The sequence below is a fragment of the Drosophila ananassae genome, chromosome 3L (assembly GCF_017639315.1).
Source record: "Drosophila ananassae strain 14024-0371.13 chromosome 3L, ASM1763931v2, whole genome shotgun sequence".
Lineage (NCBI taxonomy): Eukaryota > Metazoa > Arthropoda > Insecta > Diptera > Drosophilidae > Drosophila > Drosophila ananassae.
The window spans coordinates 8,280,802-8,303,853 of NC_057929.1; the positions used below are offsets into that span (position 1 = coordinate 8,280,802).

General features: G+C 43.0%; 1 protein-coding gene across 3 annotated transcripts; it reads left to right on the top strand.

Annotated features, from left to right (window-relative positions):
• The first annotated feature begins 261 nt into the window (after positions 1-261).
• On the top strand, positions 262-22,148 carry LOC6495912 (protein dead ringer). Of its 3 annotated transcripts, none has more exons than XM_014908046.3 (11): positions 262-982; positions 10,012-10,178; positions 10,260-10,410; positions 10,500-10,848; positions 10,915-11,030; positions 15,232-15,304; positions 18,408-18,591; positions 18,896-19,043; positions 19,103-19,602; positions 20,110-20,729; positions 20,799-22,148. In XM_014908046.3, the coding sequence occupies exons 1-11, from the start codon at positions 893-895 to the stop codon at positions 21,176-21,178; spliced, it is 2,778 nt and encodes a 925-aa protein (XP_014763532.1). In that variant the 5' UTR covers positions 262-892; the 3' UTR covers positions 21,179-22,148. The 3 variants fall into 3 exon arrangements, with proteins under 3 accessions (XP_014763532.1, XP_001959845.1, XP_032306342.1); XM_001959809.4 differs by having other exon boundaries at positions 263-982; positions 10,930-11,030; XM_032450451.2 differs by lacking the exons at positions 262-982; positions 10,012-10,178; positions 10,260-10,410; positions 10,500-10,848; positions 10,915-11,030 and adding an exon at positions 13,805-14,048.
• Positions 22,149-23,052: the final 904 nt, after the last annotated feature.

The following is a 23,052-nucleotide window of genomic DNA, read 5'->3' on the forward strand; positions in this document are numbered from 1 at the left end:
ATAGTGAAAAAATATTAAAAAAGTTTATGAAAACTTAAGTTAACTCTTCCTATGAACTTTTCATTCTTTCCTTCATAAAAATCAATAATCTTTAAATACTTTTCCTAAAGAAATTTCAAATATTGGTAGTTTTATTTGTTGCTTCCAAGATATTCTACTCCATAAACACCTCAAAGATACAAACATGGTGGCAAGATGTTCATGTCCGCCCTGAGAGCATTAATTTCATTCCAATTCCATTTCATTTCCATTCCATATCGCTGAAACACCCCGACGACAGTGGGTCCAAAAAAAGTATCACGAGCGACGACAGTGGGCCCGAAATTTCCATTTCCAATTAGAGTTCCGTGTGCGTCGGTCGTGCGATCGGATAGTGCGCGCCATAAACGGATTATAATGTCTATATAATATGATTACTGCGATTAGTAATTGAACATAAGATAAGTGTGAAGCGCCGAGGAGGTGTCATCCATGCCATTGTGTCTGTGCTTGTGTGTGTGTGCTATCAGAGGATATCAGAGAAAGTAACACTCGATTAATGCTGATTTCGTCAAAAACGGCAAATATCACACCAAATATTTGCAATCAAACAGATAATATCATAAAAACAAAGTGAACGGTAAATCAGGGCACTGTTCGCGGGTCCCCAAGAATATATCACACAACACACGGCCAAGAACAAGATCGAAGTGTGATCGAAGGAGAACGAATATATTTAACGGTTGTCCGATGCTGGCCATAAAAGCAATGCCGATAAGAAGCTAAAACACAACAAAAGTGTGCTGTGCTAACTAAGTAACTAAAGAGGAAATCATCCATATAATTCTCCAGTGATCATCGATCGCTGATTAATCGAAGTACTTCGAAGGGGATCTTTCGAGAAAAGCAAATAATGCAACTGCGAGTTCACAACCCTACTATGGACTGTAGCGGCCGTTCAAACAGCAACATTGAACGTGATTCCGATTTGGGAGACGATTTGGTAAGATATTTTCAAATATTTTCAAAAAAAAAATCTTGACAGATAAAGGAAAACTGATTGAATCCCGAATTTTAGAGTCCTTAATGTGCCTTGAATCCAAAAATATACTTTAAAACCCATTAGAAATTTTCCAAAGTATAAATTTCAAAAAATGAAATTTTCCTAATATTCAAATCCACCTTTCATCCACCTTACCTCTAATATATTAAATCTGATTTGTTTTCCACTCATCGACTATGTGGTAATCTGAGAAACTAATGCATCAATTTCCATTTGCCACGCGAAAATATTATTTCATCTTCGAACGGGATTGAAAAAAGTGACAACTGATGGCCCGAGATGGGGGTGTTATGTGGGGTAGGATCGGAAAACAGGTGTGACGGATCCGCCTGACGATTTGCCGACGGCACGTGGAAAGCGTTCTGCGCTGCCATCTTTCCATTTCACAATGATCTCTTGTTTGGGTAGCGACTTAAACTTGAGCTTTGTAGCTGTTGGCCGAAACCAATTCAGGCAATTCGACTCACATTGTTTGCAGATGATTCAAAGCGTAATTATAATGTTAGAAAAATATGTTGATTCAATCTGGGTTGAAGAAACAGAGAATGAGCGATAGGGGAGCTAACTGATATTTGAATATTTTTTACCTTTTTTTTTTTTTTTGTGATTTGCTGCCTTTCTGTTTGCCGGAGAGCCGTTAAAAAGGTGACATGCTAAATGGTCGCATACAAGGCAGGCAGTTATTATATACGGACACATTCGCCCAAAGATACTCACACGTTGATCGAGCTAAGTGCATAACATACTCATAAATACAAATAGATTCATCTGTTTTTGAGAGATGGAGCCGATGGAGCCGACGAGTGTGGTGGTGGTGGTGGGATCTCGTTCACAATTTCCATCGATTGAAAGATCTCTTTCAATTCAAGCTCTTTGATGGCGTTCATATGTAAATAAATTGTTCAAATATTTGCATTATTTGTTAGTACCTTAAATGAATATTAAATGGGTTTTATTGCCTTTCAGGCCTTTCGGCCATTCGCTTTCCAGGTATGCAGTCTCAGCTTCAGCTTCAGCTTCAGCATCTTCTTCAATTCAATAAAACTCTTGTTAGTTTTTTTCTCTCTACCTCTTTGTTTTTCTTTCATTTTTATTATTGTTAATAGACATTGCCGGTTTGATCAACAATGAGCCAGACTTTATACACTCAATCCCGGCCCGGCTATTTACATAATTTTTAATAGCCTCGCTTTTGGCCAGCCATCTGAGCCATCTCAGCCAGGCTGATGGCCCATCGGCAGCATCACCTCCTCCAAGACGCGTCGTTGTCGGGTTGCTGGGCTGTGCAAACACTGTCCCGGTCACCGGCTCAATCTCCGATCCATTCGTCATCTCTCATACATTAAGGTTGTGTTTTGACTCTCAGCCTCAATGTATACTCGAATGTCTGAACGTAGTAGGCTCCCTTCTTGGCTGGTGTTAATTGAAGGGTTTCCGAAAGGAACGGGGGTGGGGGATATTTCACAATTAAATCTCCACATGTGGGTGTTATTTAATTAACCCGAGAGAGCTCACAGCCCATACCATACCATACCATCTTATCGAGCCAATATGCTGGTGTCATTCGCACATCCGATCCAAACGATTCCGTATTTCTATTCAAATCAAATCCTGCCGCCCGCCACTCGCCACTCGCTCGCATTTTCGACTCAAAAGTCACGATTAAACAATAATGTGGGCTGTCAAAAAGTCATAAATTCTCGAATGAAACCAAGTCCGAGACCAAGTCGTGCCCGAAATGCCCATCCCAGCGATCCATGTCCGATGCCCATTGCCCATCGCCCATCCGCGTCATCTGAGCATCGCTCTTTAATTACTTGGGTTAAACGCAGAGTTTAAAATTATATGCCGAATTGCTTGTCGGTAATTTTTGAATCGTTTTTAAATTAAATCAAGCCCGCGAACATGACTTGAGACAATTGGGAATCAGTGGCCGGCTTATGGATTCTGACCACTGCACGTGCTCCGGGCAGAGTTCCCACATTAAATCATGGGTCTCTGGGGGTGGGATGACTCCCAGGTTCCCCCCCAAAAGGCAACAATCTCTGCGGTTGTCTGGTGCTGGTACTGGTACTGGGGATGCTCTCGGCACTGATTCACACATTTCCAAAATTATTTATGATCATTTTTATGTAGGAGTCTTGATAATGGGGTTTCAGTTTTATTATGAGTACAGTCTCTTAGGGGGTTTCACTTTAAAGAATTTCAAAAAGTCTCCAATATTCTAAAATCATTATAATTTGGGATTTAAAAAAAATCATTTACCTGCTTGTGTAATGGGTTAACTGTTTCACACTTGGTCGATTGGAAAACGAGCCAGATTGGGCCACTTACTCACACCCCAGTTGTTCCCTTTACCCTCCCGGCTATCCAACAAAATCATTTGGGTCGGACGAGCAACGACGGCACCTGTTATAATTTGTTTGGCTTCTTGTACGCTGACAGGCAACGATTTTTATTAAATTCTTTCTGGGTGCTCTTCGCTTTCTTCTTCTTGCATAACCATATAGAACGTATAGACTCTCTTTGGTGGTGGAGGCCGGGGGGGAAAATATTTGATTAAGTATCTAGTGGAGGCCCTTGGGGGATGACATGTCCCTGACTCTTTCCCCTCGATGTGGCGCTTTCAACCGCAATGACAAACGAAATTTGTTTTGCTTTTAGTTTTAGTCTTCTTGGGACTCGAACTTGAAACTGCCCAAAACGTAGGTGGGCTTTTTTAAAGGGGAGGATATGTATGTGATGTCACGTTATTTGTGAAAAAGTGAGTTGATTTTTTTTTGTAATTTTTTTTTAAATTTAATTTACAACAATTGCAGTTTACTGCGAAACTGCATGGCGACAAATGTCAACTGCAACAGCAACAAAAACAAAAGAGTAATAACACCAGAAAAAGATCGTAAAAAATATGATTATTATTGGCACTATTACAGTTTGCGCTTTTCATATTGTTTTTAATGAATTTATGAATTATTTTGCCAACCATAGCTAATAAAACTGTTAATTGGATTTTTCCAGTACAGCTGCGGATTGCCGATAAACTTGCTACCAAGGCAAAAAAAAACACACAAAATAATAAAAAAAACAGAAATTAAGTGAATTGTGAATCGCAATACGTAATACGAGGGCACGAACTGTATATAAGGTGTGGATTGTGGTGCTGTGGATAAAAAAAGGTGTATTTATCAGCATGCTAATAAAAAAGCAACCAGCCCAGCCATCTCTTACATTACATTACACTCTTTGTTTTATTTACAAAGCCCCCCTAAAACACCCCCAAAGAAGTTAAATTATTCCCAAAGAAGCCAAACAAATACCCATATTATTTACAACTTATTTTTGAAAATAATCAATAAATATGTCCAGTACATGTGAACTTTGAGAGAGAAGATTATAATTTATAGTTTTTAAACAATCAACCCGCGAAGAGACTCCCGTAATGACTAAACAATTTTGCTAAATATTGTTCCCTGATTAACAATTGTGGAAAGTGCGGTCTTAGAAAGCTTTCTTCATGTGGCGACACCCAGTCATAAAATAAAGATATATTTCGGGCAGGCGACTGTAACAAGCCCCGTCGACCACCACAGCCCCAAATGCGAGGTCCACGTCCACGTCCACATCCCCGTCCAGACGGCCAGCCGTCAGTTGAAAGACAGGCGGACTCGCGGGCTGGCCAAAGCAATAAAATAATGCAGTTTTTAATTATTGCCGCCTGCAATCGAAGCTAGACGCAGTGAATCCACCCCGGAGACCCAGACTCGTAGCCCAAGCTTCTCCTCCAGACTTTCAATCCAAACTTGAACTGGGACGGGGTCTGGTACTGGGACTGGGACTGGGACTGGGACTGGGGACTTCGGGCCTGCCAGACGGAGAACTTTTTTAGCCGGGAACCCAGCCCAACTATTGCAGTTTAACCGTTGCGTTTTCCTGCTTGGCTCTTAGTTATTTTTTGTTTTTTTTTTTTTGTTTAACCGGTTTCGTTTTTTGTATTTTTTATTGTTTACGCGAAATTTTTCGTCTACCCGATACTCGGTTTACATGGAAGAATATGCACTGTGGAAAAATTTATAGGGTTTTATTTAGAAAAGATTAAAGTTTTGAAAGGATTCAACTTTTTTTTAACCTTTTACAATTAATCTATATTCAATGCTTAATAATTTTAATTTATTTGCAAAACTTTATAACAATTAAATCATTTAAACTATTAATTATAGATTTTGTAGATTCCATAATTGGTTTTTTGCCCAACTTTGGTTTGGAACTCGGATTAAAATGATTAAGAAATGGTTTTGAAAAGGATCAGATTTTCGAAACAAATAGTTGTAATAAATAATAAGATAATGTTCTATTAAATATTAAAGAATCTAGAAGATATTTTGTTTCTAAAACTGTAAAACAACAAAAAAATCATTTTTTTTTTATTATAATATTATAAATTAACCCCTTGAAACTCATTTAAAACATAAAAGAAAACCAAAAATAAAGTGTTCTGTGTAGGAAAGGTTTTCACGCGGGAAGGGATAAATGGGTGGTAGGAGGAGGTTGCCCAAGGGTTGGGGGTCTTTTTTGTCGGGGGGAGGGAGGCACAGCGAATACGGCGCGCCAGCGCCATTATGTTTTGTCCATGTGTGTGTGAGTGTGTGTGCGGATGTTTGCGTGTTTGTGTGTGTTTGCCCGTTTCATTTCGCTGTTGCCTCTTTTTTTTGTTGTTTCCATTTTTATATTTTATTCGCTTTATTTTTTCCGCTTCGACGCTTGGCGAGCGAATGAAATCGCGTTTGTACGCGGCTCACTCACTCACTCACACGCATAAACAAACACGCACACACACATGCCCGTTTAACACATGCCGCGTATCTGTGTGTGCATGCGTGTGTGGCGGCATATGTATCTTTCAGATACGTTTTGCATTTTAATTTTATTTCCATGCTCTCGTTGCCCCGAAGACCACGTTGCACATGTTTTTTGTCCCTTTTTTTTTCCATCTCTTAAGATTTTTCAGCCGTTGGCATAAAATTCTAGATGCTCTTGTTGTTGTAGTTGTTTGTTGTCTGGATGTATCTGCTGCAGTTGCATCGCGTTGAAATACATAATTCGCCACGGGGTGGATGCGTAAATGGGCAATTTTATTTATATATTTATTCAGATATAAGTTCAAAGCACACACATGTGCCCGAAGGCACACATCCTCTGCCAGGAAATCCATCCATACATCCACGCCAGGCCATATATTCCAGACCAAAGAACATGTTCAAAGTGTATACCTTTAGGGGCTAATTGGTACATAACATATATTTTTTTAATTGCCTGTTAACGAGTTATTCCACCAACAAATGGCCACGAATTCCTTAGATTGTCAAATTAGGAGTTTTATCATAGATATTAGATTTAATCTCCCGCAAACCCCAAATCCCGGGGGGCACCAGACACACACACCTCCGGAGCGGATCAATCATCTAAAATTATGATTTTGACAGATGTCTCTGGGTTCAAACTATTTATATAGGAGAGGTGTCTGTCAGCACGTGCAAAGGCCCGAACTCAGGGCTCCTAGGGAAATATAATTTTACAAAAATCCATTTATTACAAACTAAATGATTGAATAGTTCTCCGAAAGTATCGAATTTTTATTTACTGCCCAGCTTACTGGCGAACAATATGCATAATTTCTTGGACTTCCAGTCTGAATAAGACAGACCTAATAAACGTAAGACGCCAGTACGCCCCGAACTGATCCTCTGAAAATGAACCCACTTGAGTCATAAGGACATTAGGAGAGTTTCGGGCTAAAAAAAAAATTGAAAAACAAAACAAAAAACAAGGAAATGAAGTTGTAAAACCGGCCATAGATACAGATGCGGATACACATGCTCGCAGGCTCGTAATCTTAATCCTTCACACAATAAACGCCCCTTGGTCGGGCTGGGCTGCTGTATCTACTGTGGCGGCATAAGGATTCACATTCAGTGATCCTGTTTGCCGGCAGCGCCCTTCACAGCTTCCTCCTCGGGATTGTCGCATTATGGGTATCCGAGCGGTCGCAGCGGTATGTCCTTTTGTTTTAAATTAGCACGGCATGTTGCACATACGGCCTCCGTTCCGTTCTATCCATCCGATGCGTCAGTTTGTCCATTTTGTCCATATCTCCTCTGACCACTAGAATCTACTATATATTTCCTACAAATTTGTCAACTGAAAAATAATATTGAATTGTCGAACAACGAATGGAAATTAAGCAAATTACCTTTGTGGTTGGAAATGATAATAAATTTAGATAAATTATTTCCAGCTACTTCTATCGAGAATGTAATGTCAACTAATTAGCGATAAAACGGGCGGAGAGGATGGAAAACTGTTGTCTGTGGCAAATAAATTAAATATTTTACTCATACTGCTGCAATTGTGGCACTCAGATAGCTGTTGTCCCCCGGCTGCGGTGCATTGAAAGCTATTAAAGTAAATTGCACAGGTGCCCGGGCCCGGCCCTCTCCTCCATCCTCCTAGACCCGTATCTATATAGCCTGTATAGGCTGTGTACTACCCATATCCATATCCATTTGTATTGTTTGAGTTTTGGAGTAGTATCTCTCCATGGGACATGTGTACGGTTTTCCATTTTTCCTCATTGTCTTGTCTGTGTGGGTCTAATTGCGATTTAATGTCTTGGCTGACAAAAAGTCGAGCTTCGCCAGTTCGGTCGAAGTCATCCCGGAGTGTATTAGCCAGCGATAACAGTAGCGTTTTATCAACGCAAAAATTAATGGAACCAGCGTGTCCCCCAACCATTCGAATATGGCGGATAGTACCAGGTTGTACACCTCCATTAGTGTGCGGGTGTTTTTTTCCCGCCATCCATTGGATGTGACTTAATGCCATCGAAGTGGAACACCTTATCGCTTCATGGTGATTTATGCGACGCCTATTACGTCTATATGTATATTCCCCAGAAGCTCTCCCGATATTCCAATGAAATTCCATATCTTAAGTTGCGGGGCTTTTGATGGATTCCTTCCTTAATGTTGCAAGGTTTTTGGTTTTCCAAAGAAACTACTCATTCCCTGAATAACTTTACAATTGCCCTATGAATAAATAATATGGCCCTTTAGGCAAGTTAATTAATATATGAACTCTTTAAGCCACAAATTGCATCTGCCATTTCATATTCCCGAGAACAGCAACTGCAACACCAGCAACATTAAAGCGGCACAAATTCGTTGTGCATTAATTAGACATTTTATAGGTGCAAGTTGGCATGGCCTGCATGCTGTTGGCCATTGGCAGACCGCAATTGTTGTGTTGTATTGTGTGTTTGGGCCTGGTCAACAGCAGACCGCAACTAAAACGCAGCCCAGTAAAGCCGCGAAACTGCAACGGAGCAGGCTGGATGCATGTGTTCCTCATACATACAATGGATGCATATATATTCCTATATGTATGATATATACTGGTAAATGGCCACAACTCTCTTTACATATTTCGCATGGCTTCGATAAGTTACATTAATTTGATGTACACACACTCGCAACATGCGCAGAGTAAGTTGACTAACCAACCCAGTCGACTCCAGTCGAGTTGGCTTATAAGAGGTGTGGTCAGTGGGCTTTAAGACTTTAAGTTAAGAATCTATCAAGAGGCTTAGTTCTCACACCTCATCCTAGTCTGTGCTCTGAATTTATGAATCATACTTGGAAGCGTCAATATAATTATTTCAACCGCAACTCCCAGTATCTTTGTATCTGTGTAGCTGGCTTGCAACAATTTTGCTTTTCGCCAACTTCAAAGAATTCCGAGAACTCTCTTTCTCTATGCTTTTTGTCTATGCCTTGGTTTTGGTTGCATTTATGATTACGTCCCAACGACACCACCGACACACCGCCCAGACCAAAGCCTCCAAAGAGCCCAGGCGATAAATGTTGAGCACACTCAAGTCTAGGAGTGTGTGTGTTGTATCCACATGCAGCATACATAGTCCACACATACTAACAATATGAGAGCGACTTGACTTGCCCCGACAGACTGGGCTGGCTTACTTTGTTTTGTGCAAGATGGTTTGCCCCGGTACCCCCTTGTGTCTGCCCCACCAATGGCTATGTTTAAATTGAAAATTCCCGATTTGCACACAGTCACAGATGCGCTTAATTTGCACCTCTCCAAATGCATAAAAACCAAGAAGCCGTGATGGAGTTGCAGTTGCAGTTGCCAGCACTTGCATCCAAGCCCAGCTTGAATCTTGGAAAGGAGCTGTGGCTAAAGACTCTGACTCTGACTCTGACTTCGATTCTGAGTCTGTTGTGTGGCAGTCGCAGTTGGTGACTTCAACACTCTCGGCCATGCGTGGCGGACTTCTTGGCAAAGAGTCACGGCTGCCCTGGTACTGCACGGGACGGGACTCTGACCATTTCCACTTAGCCAGGAGCGGATTCTGGCTAGAGTCGGTTCCATGTGGCAGATCTACAAACCGGACCTGGGAAGCTACAAAAAGAAAGAGTGCGAACAGCTCTCTGGGCTGATTGCCGTTTTGTGGGTCTGCCATTGTTAATTTATTAAGTGGTTACCTTTGTTGTCACCCCGCCCGGAGGAAGTTGCTTTCAGCTGCTTTCGAGTTCAATTGAAATTGCTCTGTGTGCCTTGTGCCGTGTGCGGCGTGGTTTGGTTAATGTGGCTCTTGGCACATGCCATAAACCAGCTAAGGTCTGACTCTCGGCCTGACTCAGAATCCCGGCTGGAGCAATGACCACTAACTAAGTACTGCCCACGCCCGATCGGAAGATCTAGACATCTAGGTACCTTGGTGTCGCTTCCTTGTTGATAAAGTTGTGCCAATTAAGCTCGCCCAGCGGGTAGCTTGTTGACATAAGCGCCGCCATTAATATCCGATCATCTCTTTGTTTCTTCTTTGAGATTTCTAGACTCATTATTACTCGTTTTTTTATTAGAAAAAGTCTAAGATTCATTCTCCTTTGCAGTCACACGGGGATCGAACCGACGACGAGATGCGTGATTGCGATTCCGTGGACGGGGAACATCACCAGTTGAGCGCCAAGGCGGCGATCGCCGCTCGCTTAAGTCACACAGTTTCCGGCGGAGGTGGAAGCTTCGCGAGTCCCGAACCCCAAACGGACTTGCCCCTCAGGTAACTAACTGTTCCTGCCCCCCCCATCCATTCGGATATATTGCATATTGTAATTCGGTAATTGGATATTTTTGTGAACAGCCATCACCACCAGCTGCCGCCGAATCATCCGCTAAACGCTCTGGGCAGCTTCATGGGCATCGGTAGCCTTCACAGCATTCCAAATCTGCAGCACAGCGATGTGCTCGAAAAGCTAAAGATGCAAGTCCGCGACATGAAAGTGGGACTGATGGTGGGTACTATTTCATCACAAATTGGAAATCATTTTTATGAAGCTCTTAAGTCAGTTGGGAATTGATAATAACTACCATTTCCCCGCAGGAACAGGACTATGCAGCCCATGCCGCGGCATTTGGAGCCAATATGCTGCCAACGACAATTAGCTCGGGATTCCCGCTACCCCACAACTCGGTGGCTGCAGCCGCGGCAGCAGCTTCCTTTGGCCACGTTACCTCGGCGCCCAGCAGCGGTGGCGGCTACAACAACAACGGCAGCGGAGGTGGCGGCACCAACACAACACCCAGCTCGAATAACAACTCGGCGACAAATGGCGGCAATTCCGGAGGAACTGGAGGAACAGGAGCTGGAGGTGCCGGAGGAGGAGGAGGCGGAGTGGGTGGCCATCCGTTCTCGTTTGCATCCCCCTCAGCAGCGCCCAGCGGCAAAGAAGGTTGGTATCATCGCGCACCCACCGGCGACTTACTCCTCCATTTTAGTGTTTAACTGTTGCACTCAGCCCGCCACTTTGCAGCCAATTCCGCATCCAACTCATCGACGTCCAGCGAGGCATCAAATTCATCCCAGCAGAATAATGGATGGAGCTTTGAAGAGCAGTACAAACAAGTCAGACAGGTTAGTGGTGCCCAATTGAATTCGACAGAAAGCACAACCATACACACACACACACACACACACGGTGTGTGCAAACAAGATGCTCAGGCAAACTATCAATTAACGACTAATAGCCATATACCATCGGCAGGAGTATCCCACCTGGCTGACTGGCTGACAGGAGTAGAGCAAAATACAAGGAGCTAGCTCCTCGCTGATCCTTCCTGAAACCAGTTGCAAGATGCTGTCCAGTCCGGTTGGGTTTTCGTTATAGTTTCTCTGATCCTCCTCGCTCTCGGCTGAGCCTGGAGGCTGAGGCGTTCCAGTCGATAGTTCCGGTTTGCAATTGAGCAATTAATGAAGCCCCGTTTCCAGGGCGTTAATTTGGTGAGAAAATAGCTCGGACGGGATCGAATCTCGGCATGTGAGGTCCAGATGCTGGGCAATTAGGACGGTCAAGAGAGTGTGTGTTTTGGGAGCATTTCTGGGTCATTAAATGTGGTTGCCAAAAATGTGCGTCTACGTGTTAGTGTGCGAGTGTGCGAGTGTGTGTTGGGTGTCCGTGTGAACCTCAACAGCTTTTCGGCTCGGTATGACTCTCGAAGTCGTCGACGTCGTCGTCGTTTCGCTTGGGCCATAAAAACCAAATTTCGATTAACTTTAAATGTAGTCCCTTTCGGCCATTCGGCGGCGAGACGCGAGAGCTATCCATCAAACGGAGCCCGCATTCTCTATGCACTATAAAAACTTTGACCCTCGCAATGCAATGCAAAAGATACTTATGTATCTTAGCCAGTACAACAGTATGTTCGTATGTGTGCATCTGTATCTGAAACTGCGCTTCACGCTTAACACCTTCGCTTACACCGTGTGCGGCTTGAATGATGATGATGATGTGTTTGCAGAAACCGGCTGGAGTCTACCAACTCATACCGCTTACCGCCTCCAACGACTTGGAGTGTCGAATAAATCCCACTCCCGGCCGGGGAAGACAATCCAAAATGGCTGTTTCCTCGTTGGATTTCATTAATTGTCGAAACGAAGAGAAACGAAATGAGACGGCGCGTTAATTATGTTAATTGAAGCGATAGCTGGCGACTATGAAAGCCATTTTGAAAGATACAGATACACAGATACATTTATTCAGAGGTCTTAGTCTTCAGCCGCCTTTCATTCGCTGCCCAAATTCCAAATGCGCTCTGATTTAAGTTTTAGCTTCTCTCAGTTTTTGGCCATCAGTCAGACCAGCTAGCCAGCTAGTCGGGCATCTATCTATCCATCTATCTATCTTTCTATCCATCCATCCATCCATCCATCCATCCGCAGACGAAGACAACAAGTAAAACAAAAATATTATTTTTGGTACATTTCACTGTTCATTTCTTGTATTATATACATAGTTTCTATATGGCACTGCTCTGCTCTCATTAATCAATGTCAATTATCTGTACATAGTACTGAATAATTATGTTTAATTATAGACTCCCAGAGCATTTCCAATAATATTCTTTATTTTATTTCTTTGTACTTAAATTTAATGCCAACAAAAAAATAAAACAATCTGTAGATACGTGAAAGAATTCAATTTTGGGGATTGGGCAAGTTCCGAAGTTCCTTTCAATTTAAATTTTTTTTTGGCACGTGTTTTCTTGCTAATTATCTTGGTCTTAACGTTCTAATTTTATTCTTTTTTTTTTGGGAAAAGGTTCAAATTAAATAATGGATTGTATAGATACATAATAATAGTCTGAAAAATGCCAACAACTGAAATAAAATTCAAGACCTTAAGAAAAATAAAACAGAAAATCTGTTCAACACATTTCGAATGATGAGTGTGAAATTCTTGAATAAATATGCAAGCAACCTGCAGATACTTTAACATCTGAATATGCATATGTATCTGTATCTGTATCAGGATAACACTTGGCCATGCAACGGGATCTCTCTCTCTCTGCCCATATAATTTTTAATGTCCACTGGAAATCTGTTTGTGTCCACATGCCCCGTATCCGTATCTGATAGTTATAAATTACAGACAGATACTACAGCACAGGAGCAGGGACCAGGGGCAGCCGGGCAGCCGGGACAGGCAAAAGGAATTGATCTGCCAAAAATGCAGTTGAAAAATTCCCAGAATCAAGGATTCAAATTTCAAGCATTGCAGGGCCCGGGCACGACGGATTTGTTTTAGGTACTAAGTCTAGGCGACAAATAAGTGAGATTATTTTTATAACCCGAACCCAAAATCTCGCTCAGTTTAGTATCTGTGAGTGCATTTGTGCCTGTGTGTATGTGTTTGTGCCAACATGTGTTCTCAGGCAGCGGGAACTTGGATAGTTAGAAATAAAAACGATTATGATTGGTCTACAAAGTTCTGGTTTCGGTTAGGGTAGCAGGGTAGGAATGAAACTCATGGGTTTTCCCGTTTTATAGCTTTATGACCGTGGATTTGGTAACGAGATCTTGGTAGCAGCGCCTAACGGTCCTCTGCGGTGCTGCAGTGATGCAAGTTAGGGATCAAAAGATATAGATATATAATAAAATAAAAGAGATAAAGCGATGCATCGCAGGCAGGTTCCCAACTTGCAACCCTTGTGTGTGAGTGTGCCTGCGAGCAGGACTTCATTTTATGATTATTAAAATACGGAAACCCCAGACTAGCAGGCAGGCGCTTGAATATCATAAGTGCGTGCCTGTCCATGTGTGTGTTACTGCCTGCTTCGCTCTCGTTTGTGTGTGTGTGTGTGTGTGTGTTAGTTCTGCTGCAGCCAACGTCGGCAGCATCATCTCGATCGAGACTCCTGCCATATTTTTAGTTGATAAACGACCTTTGATGGCGTTGCATCGTCGCGATAATCAATGCCTGTGGAAATAATCAGCCGCTCCGCTCTGAAATAAAATCTTAAATCGTTTGGAATTTTCGGTTCTACGGTAGAACGTCTACCCATCAAGTGATCGCTTTGTTTAGACAATAAAAAATAAACTCAACAAGTGCTAAACGCTATCAAAATGCTCATCTCGGAAGATCAAATACAAGAGGTATAAAAAAAAAACCAAGAAAATATAAAGTGAACTTTGTGAAGAGAATATCATTAAGAAATACCAATCCAGTTGAATTTCAATTAATTTATTTCGTGTTTGGCTTTAACCCCAAGCGATATAAAGGAATATATATCTTCAGTTATATACAGAAATAAAAAGGATCTCTCATCCGTGTGTGTGTGTGTGTGTTTATAAGCAACGCTCCTCTATAGGTCTTGTGGGCGTCGAGCATCATAAAAAATATCCCCAGCCAGCTTGGCAAGAAGCTTTGGCGAAAACCATCGCCAGAGCCTGGGCCCAGAGTCGAGGCCCCCAACTCTCCGCTGGCTTGGTTTTAAATCATTTATGCGGAGAGATGCGAGGGGCGGAGAGACGGAGCAGGAGGAGGCAGTTCATCATTCGCATTGACTTAGAATGTGCACCACGGATAGGAAGACTCCATCTCAGGGCCTCCTTTTCCGACTCAGACGTTTCTTACTTTTTGCAGTAGGCGGAAAGTATGATGAATTCCGAATTTGATGAGTTCACTCCGATGTTGTCATTAATTCTGAACATACACTCTCTCGCAGCCCGAGTCGGCGGAGCTAAGGTTGTGACTAGGGACTTTCCTTTGGAAGTTGGTTCCTGGTGGCAAAGGTCAAATCATGAGCCGCAGGAAAATCACAGCAGATATGGCAATGATGAATATTAAGGCACTGCAATGGCAGTTCTATCTCTTTATCTCTCTATCTCTTAGTTATGGAATTATAAAACGCACTAAACTGCTAGATAGTTTTGTATCTTTTAGTGTGTATCTCTTGCCTTCTATCTTTATCACCTAATTATCCATTGTTCGATTCAATTGCTCTCCAGCTCATTGAGTGTTTCACACTTTTCCACATACCCCGGAGGGTTGGAGGTCAGGGAGATGTATCTGCCGGGTATCAACCCCCAGCAAACAAAGAGTGAGAGAGATACGTGTTTAGGGGGTTAAAATGAGACGGGGAGTGAACACGCGCCCCTGTCAACATAATCGCCTTTTGTTGGCCCAACAAAGGCCCAGAGAAGTGAGCCAAAAACAAACTCCATTTTGTGCCAAACCATTGGCCAAAAGAGTCAAGTTGTTGGGTCTTTTGTTGCATTGTTTTATTGTTATGTCAGAGCCTAATATGCTTATAATGGTTACCTATTCTCGTTACAGCTCTACGAAATCAATGACGACCCCAAACGCAAGGAGTTCCTCGACGATTTATTCTCGTTTATGCAAAAGCGCGGTAAGTTGCATCTCTTTCATTGAAGTTTCATTTTTTATTAAAATTTTTGAGGGAATTGTGAGGGAATCTGGTGTATGTTGAACCTCACATTTGCATATCCCTGGCCCAGATGTCGTCGGGTTTGATGGTTTGCTGACTCAGCCAGCCAAGTGTTTTTGGGCTCACTCAAATTATGTTAATTGAATAAATTTCTCGGCACTTTGACGTTTGATTTTGAAGAGTGCAGCAAGCAGCAAGGGGAGCCATTAAAATATGCACAAATTCTTGAATTCTACAGCAAAGAAAGAGCCGAGAGAGCCGAAGTAGTGAAATCATATTTTGGTGGCTGACTTTTTGTCATTTTGTCACTTCAAATTACTGTCAAACCAACACAAACCCAGAGAATCTGAAATACATAGACCCAAGATCCAAGGGGATATGCCATATACATATTGGTACTTACATTGCGTCCTATTTATAAATACGAGTATGGTTTCCTGCACTTTTGTCATTAATTATGAGCATTAACAAATACGGGGGCATGCAACCAATCCTCCTGCCAGTACATCTAAATGCGACATGACGTGACTGTACTAAACCGAATAAATTACATTTTCCTTAAACCTTCTGGGCGGCATGGTGTATTTGCCTCAGGAATCGCCTGACTGCCAGCTCGAAAGGGCATTCAATTTATTTGTATTTGCTCAAGTCGTTTTCCAAGTAGTGTTCCAAACTGGCCATGAATAAGAGAACCAGTCAGTTTATTTAATCTTAAAGGCAATAGTATTTTCCTTTAAAAAAAGAAACTCCTTCAAACTCCTAAAATATCTCGCACTAATATGCGAATAAACTGCAGAATGTTTAAGAAAAATAGTGTGTGATGTCTAAAAACCACTCCTTTTCATGTATTTATTTATTTAATGTAATTTCGTATGAGTTTCATACAAAGTATATAACAAATCTATGTTTTGAATGCACACACACAAGCTATGTGTGTGTGTGTGTAGTTCATCTTTGGGGCTTGACAACTTAATGGATTTTAATCTGTCACATGCGTTCAAGTTTTGACATATGCATGCTCACCCGACGCGGTCACTGCAAAGGAGAGGGTGCCAGGAGGTGGTATGGTTAGGGAAGGGGTGGCGTTTGGGGCGTTTTTGGGGGCCACTGGGACTGGGACTCGAACCGGTACTGATGATGTTGCCGCGGGGAGAACTGTCTAAAGTGTCGTCTGCCATGAGAAGGAAGCGCCGAAATCGAAAAAATGCGACTCTCGTGGGTCGAAAAGTATTCCGTGTCCATATGTCTATAGACGAATGATATTATTTTGTACAATTGTAGCATCCATCCATCCAACCAACCAACTAACTAACGGAAATTATGCTCAAGCTCATCAGAAAATAAAATAAATGTGGATCGCTTGCCGTGAGATCTTGTTTGTGCAACGAAGAGCGGCGCAATTCTTAATTAAAAGACGTCAATCACTTATCAACCCGGGCGCTATTTTTGTAGAAATCTGGGGATTGCTGGTGATTCTGAGGATTCTGTGGATCTGGTGGTGTGCTAGTCTGGTACATCATCAGCACATCTGAGATCTCAGATCGCAGAGACTATGTGTTGGACTCCCCCTTGGTGGCGTTATGATTTCCGACTCGATCAAGTTTCTTTTAATTTCCATTAAAAATGCCCTGACATCTAGGAAAACAAATGCAACCACCAAATAAATAAATAAATAGATGTGTGCGCCCCCAAAAGAGTTCAGTCTGAAAGCGAAAATAAAACAAAATCAAAACTGAGAAAAAAACAAGAAGAAAATTGTAAAAAGCTGCCAAGAAAAATAATAATAATAAGTCAGTCAGTCGGCAGGCGGCATGTGCGTGTCAGGAGTAATAGTAGCGCCCTCGGATCTGAGCAATCGGATCGGTCCTGATCGAATCCCGGGTGCCCCTGAGGGCATCTGTGTATCGGGGTTTAATGATCCTGGCCCGGGCTCGATCGAATCGAGTGACGGGCGACCAGAGTTGATCATTAAATTGCCATTGATTATGGATGTTCCTTTGAATGTTTTTTTGTGTTTGTTGCTAGCTTGGCTCGTGCAGCGATCGATTTGCTTGCACTCTTAGTACGATACATTATAAAAACGCCAGGCATTTATCTCGTATTATTCCTTTTTGATACGAGCATCACCTCGCCACTCAATTTGTTTATATGCATAAAAAACAAACGTATTTTCATTCAATCAACACGTCCATCAAAGAGTTTGATTGATTCCTTTCGGGCTCATAAAACCCCACAAAGAAACAAAAACCGAAAATCGATCGATCCAACAGCAACAGGCGGCCCAGGCCCATGCCCATGCCCATGCCCAGGCCCAGGTCCAACTCTGGTGGATGCTGCATTCGTTGATATTGTGTTTTGGATCGTAAAAAAGAAAAGGAGGCCGGGCAGCATTATACAAATTCAAATTACTCACGTACAGAGCCAGCAATTATGCAGGTTCATTTGTTTTTTATACATTTCTTGTGCCCTACGCCAAGGGGAAGAAGGTATATTAAATTTGGACTCTTTTAAGGATTATAAAAGGTACTAAAAATGGATAGATATAGTATAGGGTAGAAGCTTCATACAGTAGCTCGTGAACATTTGAATAATACATCTTAAATAGCAAATAGAGGTAAATGCCAATGTACAATGATGATGATTAGCCGCCATAAACAGATCAACATATGTACAAACATGTGTCTATGTGGATGTGTTTGGAATCGGGCAAAGATTAGGATTTATTTCAGTTTTTATCGTCCTCGGTCTGCATTTGTAGCTGCTACAGGGGCTACAAGTGTTAATTGCTTCGTGATCGATGAGTGGGAGTGGGAGTGGAAGAAGGCTGGCTGCATCAGGGGAATAGTGAAATCTATGCACTCAATTTCTCTTTTTCGGGATAGATAAATCTGTTTTATGGATCTTTAAATCGTGTTTTGCTTGTTCGGGGCATTTTAACGATCTAAATGGAAAACATCGGTGCAAGTGCAAGAGCAGGAGCAAGAACAAGTTTCATTGCGCAAAAAATCAAAACATCAAGCAATTGGTATTCTAAATGTTAATGTATCTGGTGTATCTGTTGCAGGAACGCCGATCAATCGGCTGCCCATAATGGCCAAATCGGTGCTGGATCTCTATGAGCTGTACAATCTGGTAATAGCCCGCGGCGGACTGGTGGATGTCATCAACAAGAAGCTGTGGCAGGAGATCATCAAGGGCCTGCATCTGCCGTCGAGCATCACCAGTGCGGCCTTTACCCTGCGCACCCAGTAAGTGGATACCCCTCTGAAAACTGAAACCCTTTCCCGAAACCCTTCTCCCGTTGAATGCCTGAGCTATGTCCAAGACAAACACAAACTCAAACACACAATCCGAGGCAAACAGAAACGGACAATCAAACATTGCAGCGAGATCAAGCAACAATTGATCAGCGATCTCTGTTTGCCTGTCGCTTTCGTATTTACACGATAATTCAACTTAAACAGGACATCAATGTGAAGTCTTCCTTCCCCTCCCCTCCGCTCCCCTCCATCATCCTTAACTCGATGTTTAATAATTTTATGCATCTTGCAGATACATGAAGTATCTGTACCCGTACGAGTGCGAGAAGAAGAACCTGAGCACCCCAGCTGAGCTGCAGGCGGCCATCGATGGCAACCGGCGGGAAGGACGTCGCTCCAGCTACGGCCAATACGAGGCCATGCACAACCAGATGCCATTGGTAAGATATCCGCATCCTTCTATAATGGAATGTTTCTAAAAATTCTATTTACTTCTCAGACACCTATTTCGCGACCCTCTCTGCCCGGAGGCATGCAACAAATGTCACCGCTGGCCCTCGTTACTCATGCCGCGGTGGCCAACAACCAACAGGCCCAGGCTGCCGCCGCCGCTGCTGCCGCCCACCATCGGTTGATGGGTGCCCCGGCTTTTGGCCAGATGCCCAACTTGGTCAAGCAGGAGATCGAGAGCCGGATGATGGAGTATCTGCAGCTGATTCAGGCCAAGAAGGAGCAGGGCCTGCCGCCCGTCCTGGGCGCCGGTCATCCGCATCAGCAGCACCAGCAGCAGCAGCACCAGCAACAGCAGGCCCAGCAGCAGCAACAGGCTCAGCAACAGTCCCATCACCTGCAGCAGCAGCAACAGCAACAGCAGCGTCAGCGCTCGCAGAGTCCGGATTTAAGCAAGCATGATGCTCTCAGCGCTCAGGTGGCATTGTGGCGCATGTACCACAACAACAACAGTCCGCCGGGATCAGCACACACCTCCCCTCAGCAACGGTAAGATATTAAAATATTTATGAATTACCCGCCAACGAAAATCGCATAAACAAATTACGATTGCATAACTCTATATTTAATTTGGGAATAAAAGTAGCAACAGCTCAATCAGGTTTTATTTTCAAAATTGTTTATTAAAATATGCAAAACAAATTTTAGTTAACAGCTCAATCAGGTTTTATTTTTATTAAATTGGTAATTGAAATTGAAAAAAATAAATTTAAAAAAGTATTTATTAATTATGTATGTACTTTCAATTTTCAAGGTTTACCACAAATTTTATGTTGTTAAAATGCCAGCTTATTATTGAACTTTATTAATTTTTTAATCATTTTTATTTAAACTTAAAGCAACACATTTCAACTTAATATTTAAGAGAACTTAACTTACTTGCACTATGGACTGGCGCCATCTAGTTGAGAAATCTCAATACGTTTGTTAGACAAACACAACACAGTACTTGTTTAGTAGAGACACTTACCATTTTAATATTTTCACCACTTACAGCGAAGCTTTGAACCTCTCGGATTCCCCACCAAATCTCACTAACATTAAACGGGAACGGGAGCGTGAACCCACTCCGGAGCCCGTGGAGCAGGATGATGGACCCCACCAGCCCCCGCCGGCCAAGCGCGTGGGCAGTGGCCTCCTGCCGCCCGGGTTCCCCGCCAACTTCTATCTGAATCCACACAACATGGCCGCAGTGGCCGCGGCTGCGGGCTTCCATCACCAGGCCAGTCACCAGGAGCAGGATGCCGCATCCGAGGGCGAGCCAGAAGATGAGTACGGACACAATGAGCACAACACAACGGGCAACTCCTCGTCCATGCACGATGACAGCGAACAGCAGCCGATGAATGGACATCACCACAGCCACCATCACCATCATCAGAACCACCAGCTGGACAAGTCGGATGACTCGGCCATCGAGAACTCGCCCAGCACATCGAACACCACTGCTTCAGTGGGACATCGTCACAGTTCGCCCGTTTCCACCAAAAAGAAGAGCAGTGGAAAGAGCCAGGGCAGCGGATCGGGAGAGGAGAAGAGCTCCTCCGGGGTGAAATTGAATCCTTTGGAGACTCTGAGCCTGCTTTCGGGCATGCAGTTCCAAGTGGCCAGAAATGGTAAGTAGAAGAGAAATAGGATTTCTTCAAGATGGTGTTTCTATAATTCGAATTCCATTATCCTTCTAGGAACTGGCGAGAACGGCGAACAACAACTGATTGTCAACCTGGAGCTGAATGGCATCAAGTACTCCGGAGTCCTGGTGGCCAATGTGCCCAATCTCGGCCAAATCGAGACAAGGACCAGCTCACCATGCCGCCCGGAAGCCTCAGCCAACCAGGAGCAGTGCGAGTTGCCGGAGGAGGAGGAAGAGGAGGAGCACGAGGGCCAGGAGGCAAAGTCCTCAACTGAAGAGGATGCCCATCAATCGCCGGCTAAGCAGGCGGCGGAGCATGAACAGGATGGCCAGGACCAGGACATGGAGGGCGGCAGCAGTGCAACGGCGGCCATTGTCAACGGGGGCGCCAGTGTGGGGATGCCCCTGCTGAAGGATGCTGTGGTCAGCTAGAAAGGATAACGAGTGCTACGAAGGGAATGGAATACCAAAGTCATATTTTTCAGAAAAATACAAAAGCAGTTAAACTCACACAAGCACACAGATGCCGAGCCTGAATGTACATACATACACACACAGAACACACACACCCACTTACATACTTGGTAGGATGAGGAGGCCATTTTTAGAGGCCAGGACATGGAAAGCGCATTAGAAGAATCAACTAACTGCACCCGCTCTGCCTGCAAGACTTCAAATTAAAAGATCGTACAGATATATATATATGATATGCATATATATGGTAGCTGAGATACGTGTAGGATACATGTGTGTGCTCTATTTCCACATTTGCGTAAAAGACAAGCTAGCGAGCGTGTATTTATTGATAGCCATTACATTCATAAGTGCATCACTTTGAACACATAACCCCCTTACAAAAAAAAAAGAATACCGATAAAGGTCTACGTATATATATATGATATATGATATATAATATAGGATAGGCTTCCCAGAGAAATCAGTTTTGTTTTTAGCAAGAAATCTGTCTTAGAACCTCCTACTATACAAATATTAAATTGAATCATTATTATTTTTTGTGTTAGGCTGAAAAGCTTCCTGTACATATCAATCAATACTTAGTCTGTAGTCCGGATATATAAATACCTTTATCCATAACCTAATTATAAGACATATACACACATCACAGCACATCCATTATGACCACATTGAATACGCATCATAGAAATATTTTAGGCATTAAAGCAAACACAAGTAATAAGTATAAATGTATTTGTCGTAAAATTAAATTGCGCTTTTGGCCCTCTTACCACACACACACACACAAGAACTTTCCCCCAAAATACACTTCTAATTTCTAAACTACTCCGAAGCCAAGCGAAAGTAGCAAAAGCAGCAACAAATTGATGAGCATATTCTAAGCATAAACGTTCAATTTATTGAATAATAAATCTATTTAATTTTAGTTCGAATCGATCACGGTCATAAAACACGGCCTTGTGGCTAATTAACGGGCTAGTGGGTGGTCCTTCTGGGCTATGGGTTCTGAGTTGGATTCTGGGTTCAGGAGCTCTCCAGCCTTGGGTCGGGAAATATAGCCGGAAAATATACAAGTGCTGGGGCAAACACAACATAAAAAGCACTTAAACTCCACTCGCTTTGTTTTCGCCTCCTGTGTTATAAAAAAACATATTTTGTTTTTGTTGCCAGGGAGGCCTCAATTTTGACAAGGCGAGAAAGTCATAAACACACAGAAGGGGCCGTAGATTATCATCTTCATTTCATCATTGGCAGGAAAAGTAGAGGCCAAGGAGGAGCCGCGGCCGAGGCAGCCCACAAAATGCACACCAAACAAAGTGATGAAAAGCAAATGTTGTTGGAAACAATGGATGCGTGAAATTGTTAGCACCCAAGAGGAGGGCCAACGCAGCGCAGCCTTAACTCACCTTCATCCCCAGTGGTCTCACCTGCCCAGGTGGGGTCGAGTGCTAACTACATTAATGCATAATGCGGCGGCTGGGTGATTTCCTGGAGGCGCCCTAGCGCTCTCCCGGCTGCTGGACCCATCAGCCTAATGACTTGCGTACATTGGACGCAGCCTGGCCAAGGACCTTGATAAGTGGCAAGTGCGTTTAGGGTCCTGGCCATAAACCGCTAAAGCTAAAAGGCGGCAGAAATGTTTACCAACACGAAACTAAAGAGGCTTAAATAGACTTCATAGAAATATGAGCCAAAAATTCAATAATAAGTAAACTTTCACTTTAAAGCCACCTTATCCTTGCAATTTATTTAAATGTAAAGCCTCATCACTTATTCATTTGAGGAGAAGGACAACAATGGCTGGCAAGATGACTGTTCTGATGGCATTA

Bases quoted from the DNA above. Each gene is read 5' to 3' on its own strand.
- LOC6495912 (XM_014908046.3), top strand. From the start codon at position 893: ATGCAACTGCGAGTTCACAACCCTACTATGGACTGTAGCGGCCGTTCA. The intron at 15,305-18,407 runs GTAAGTTGCATC...TATCTGTTGCAG, and splicing joins CTCGTTTATGCAAAAGCGCG to GAACGCCGATCAATCGGCTG. The intron at 19,044-19,102 runs GTAAGATATCCG...TTTACTTCTCAG, and splicing joins TGCACAACCAGATGCCATTG to ACACCTATTTCGCGACCCTC.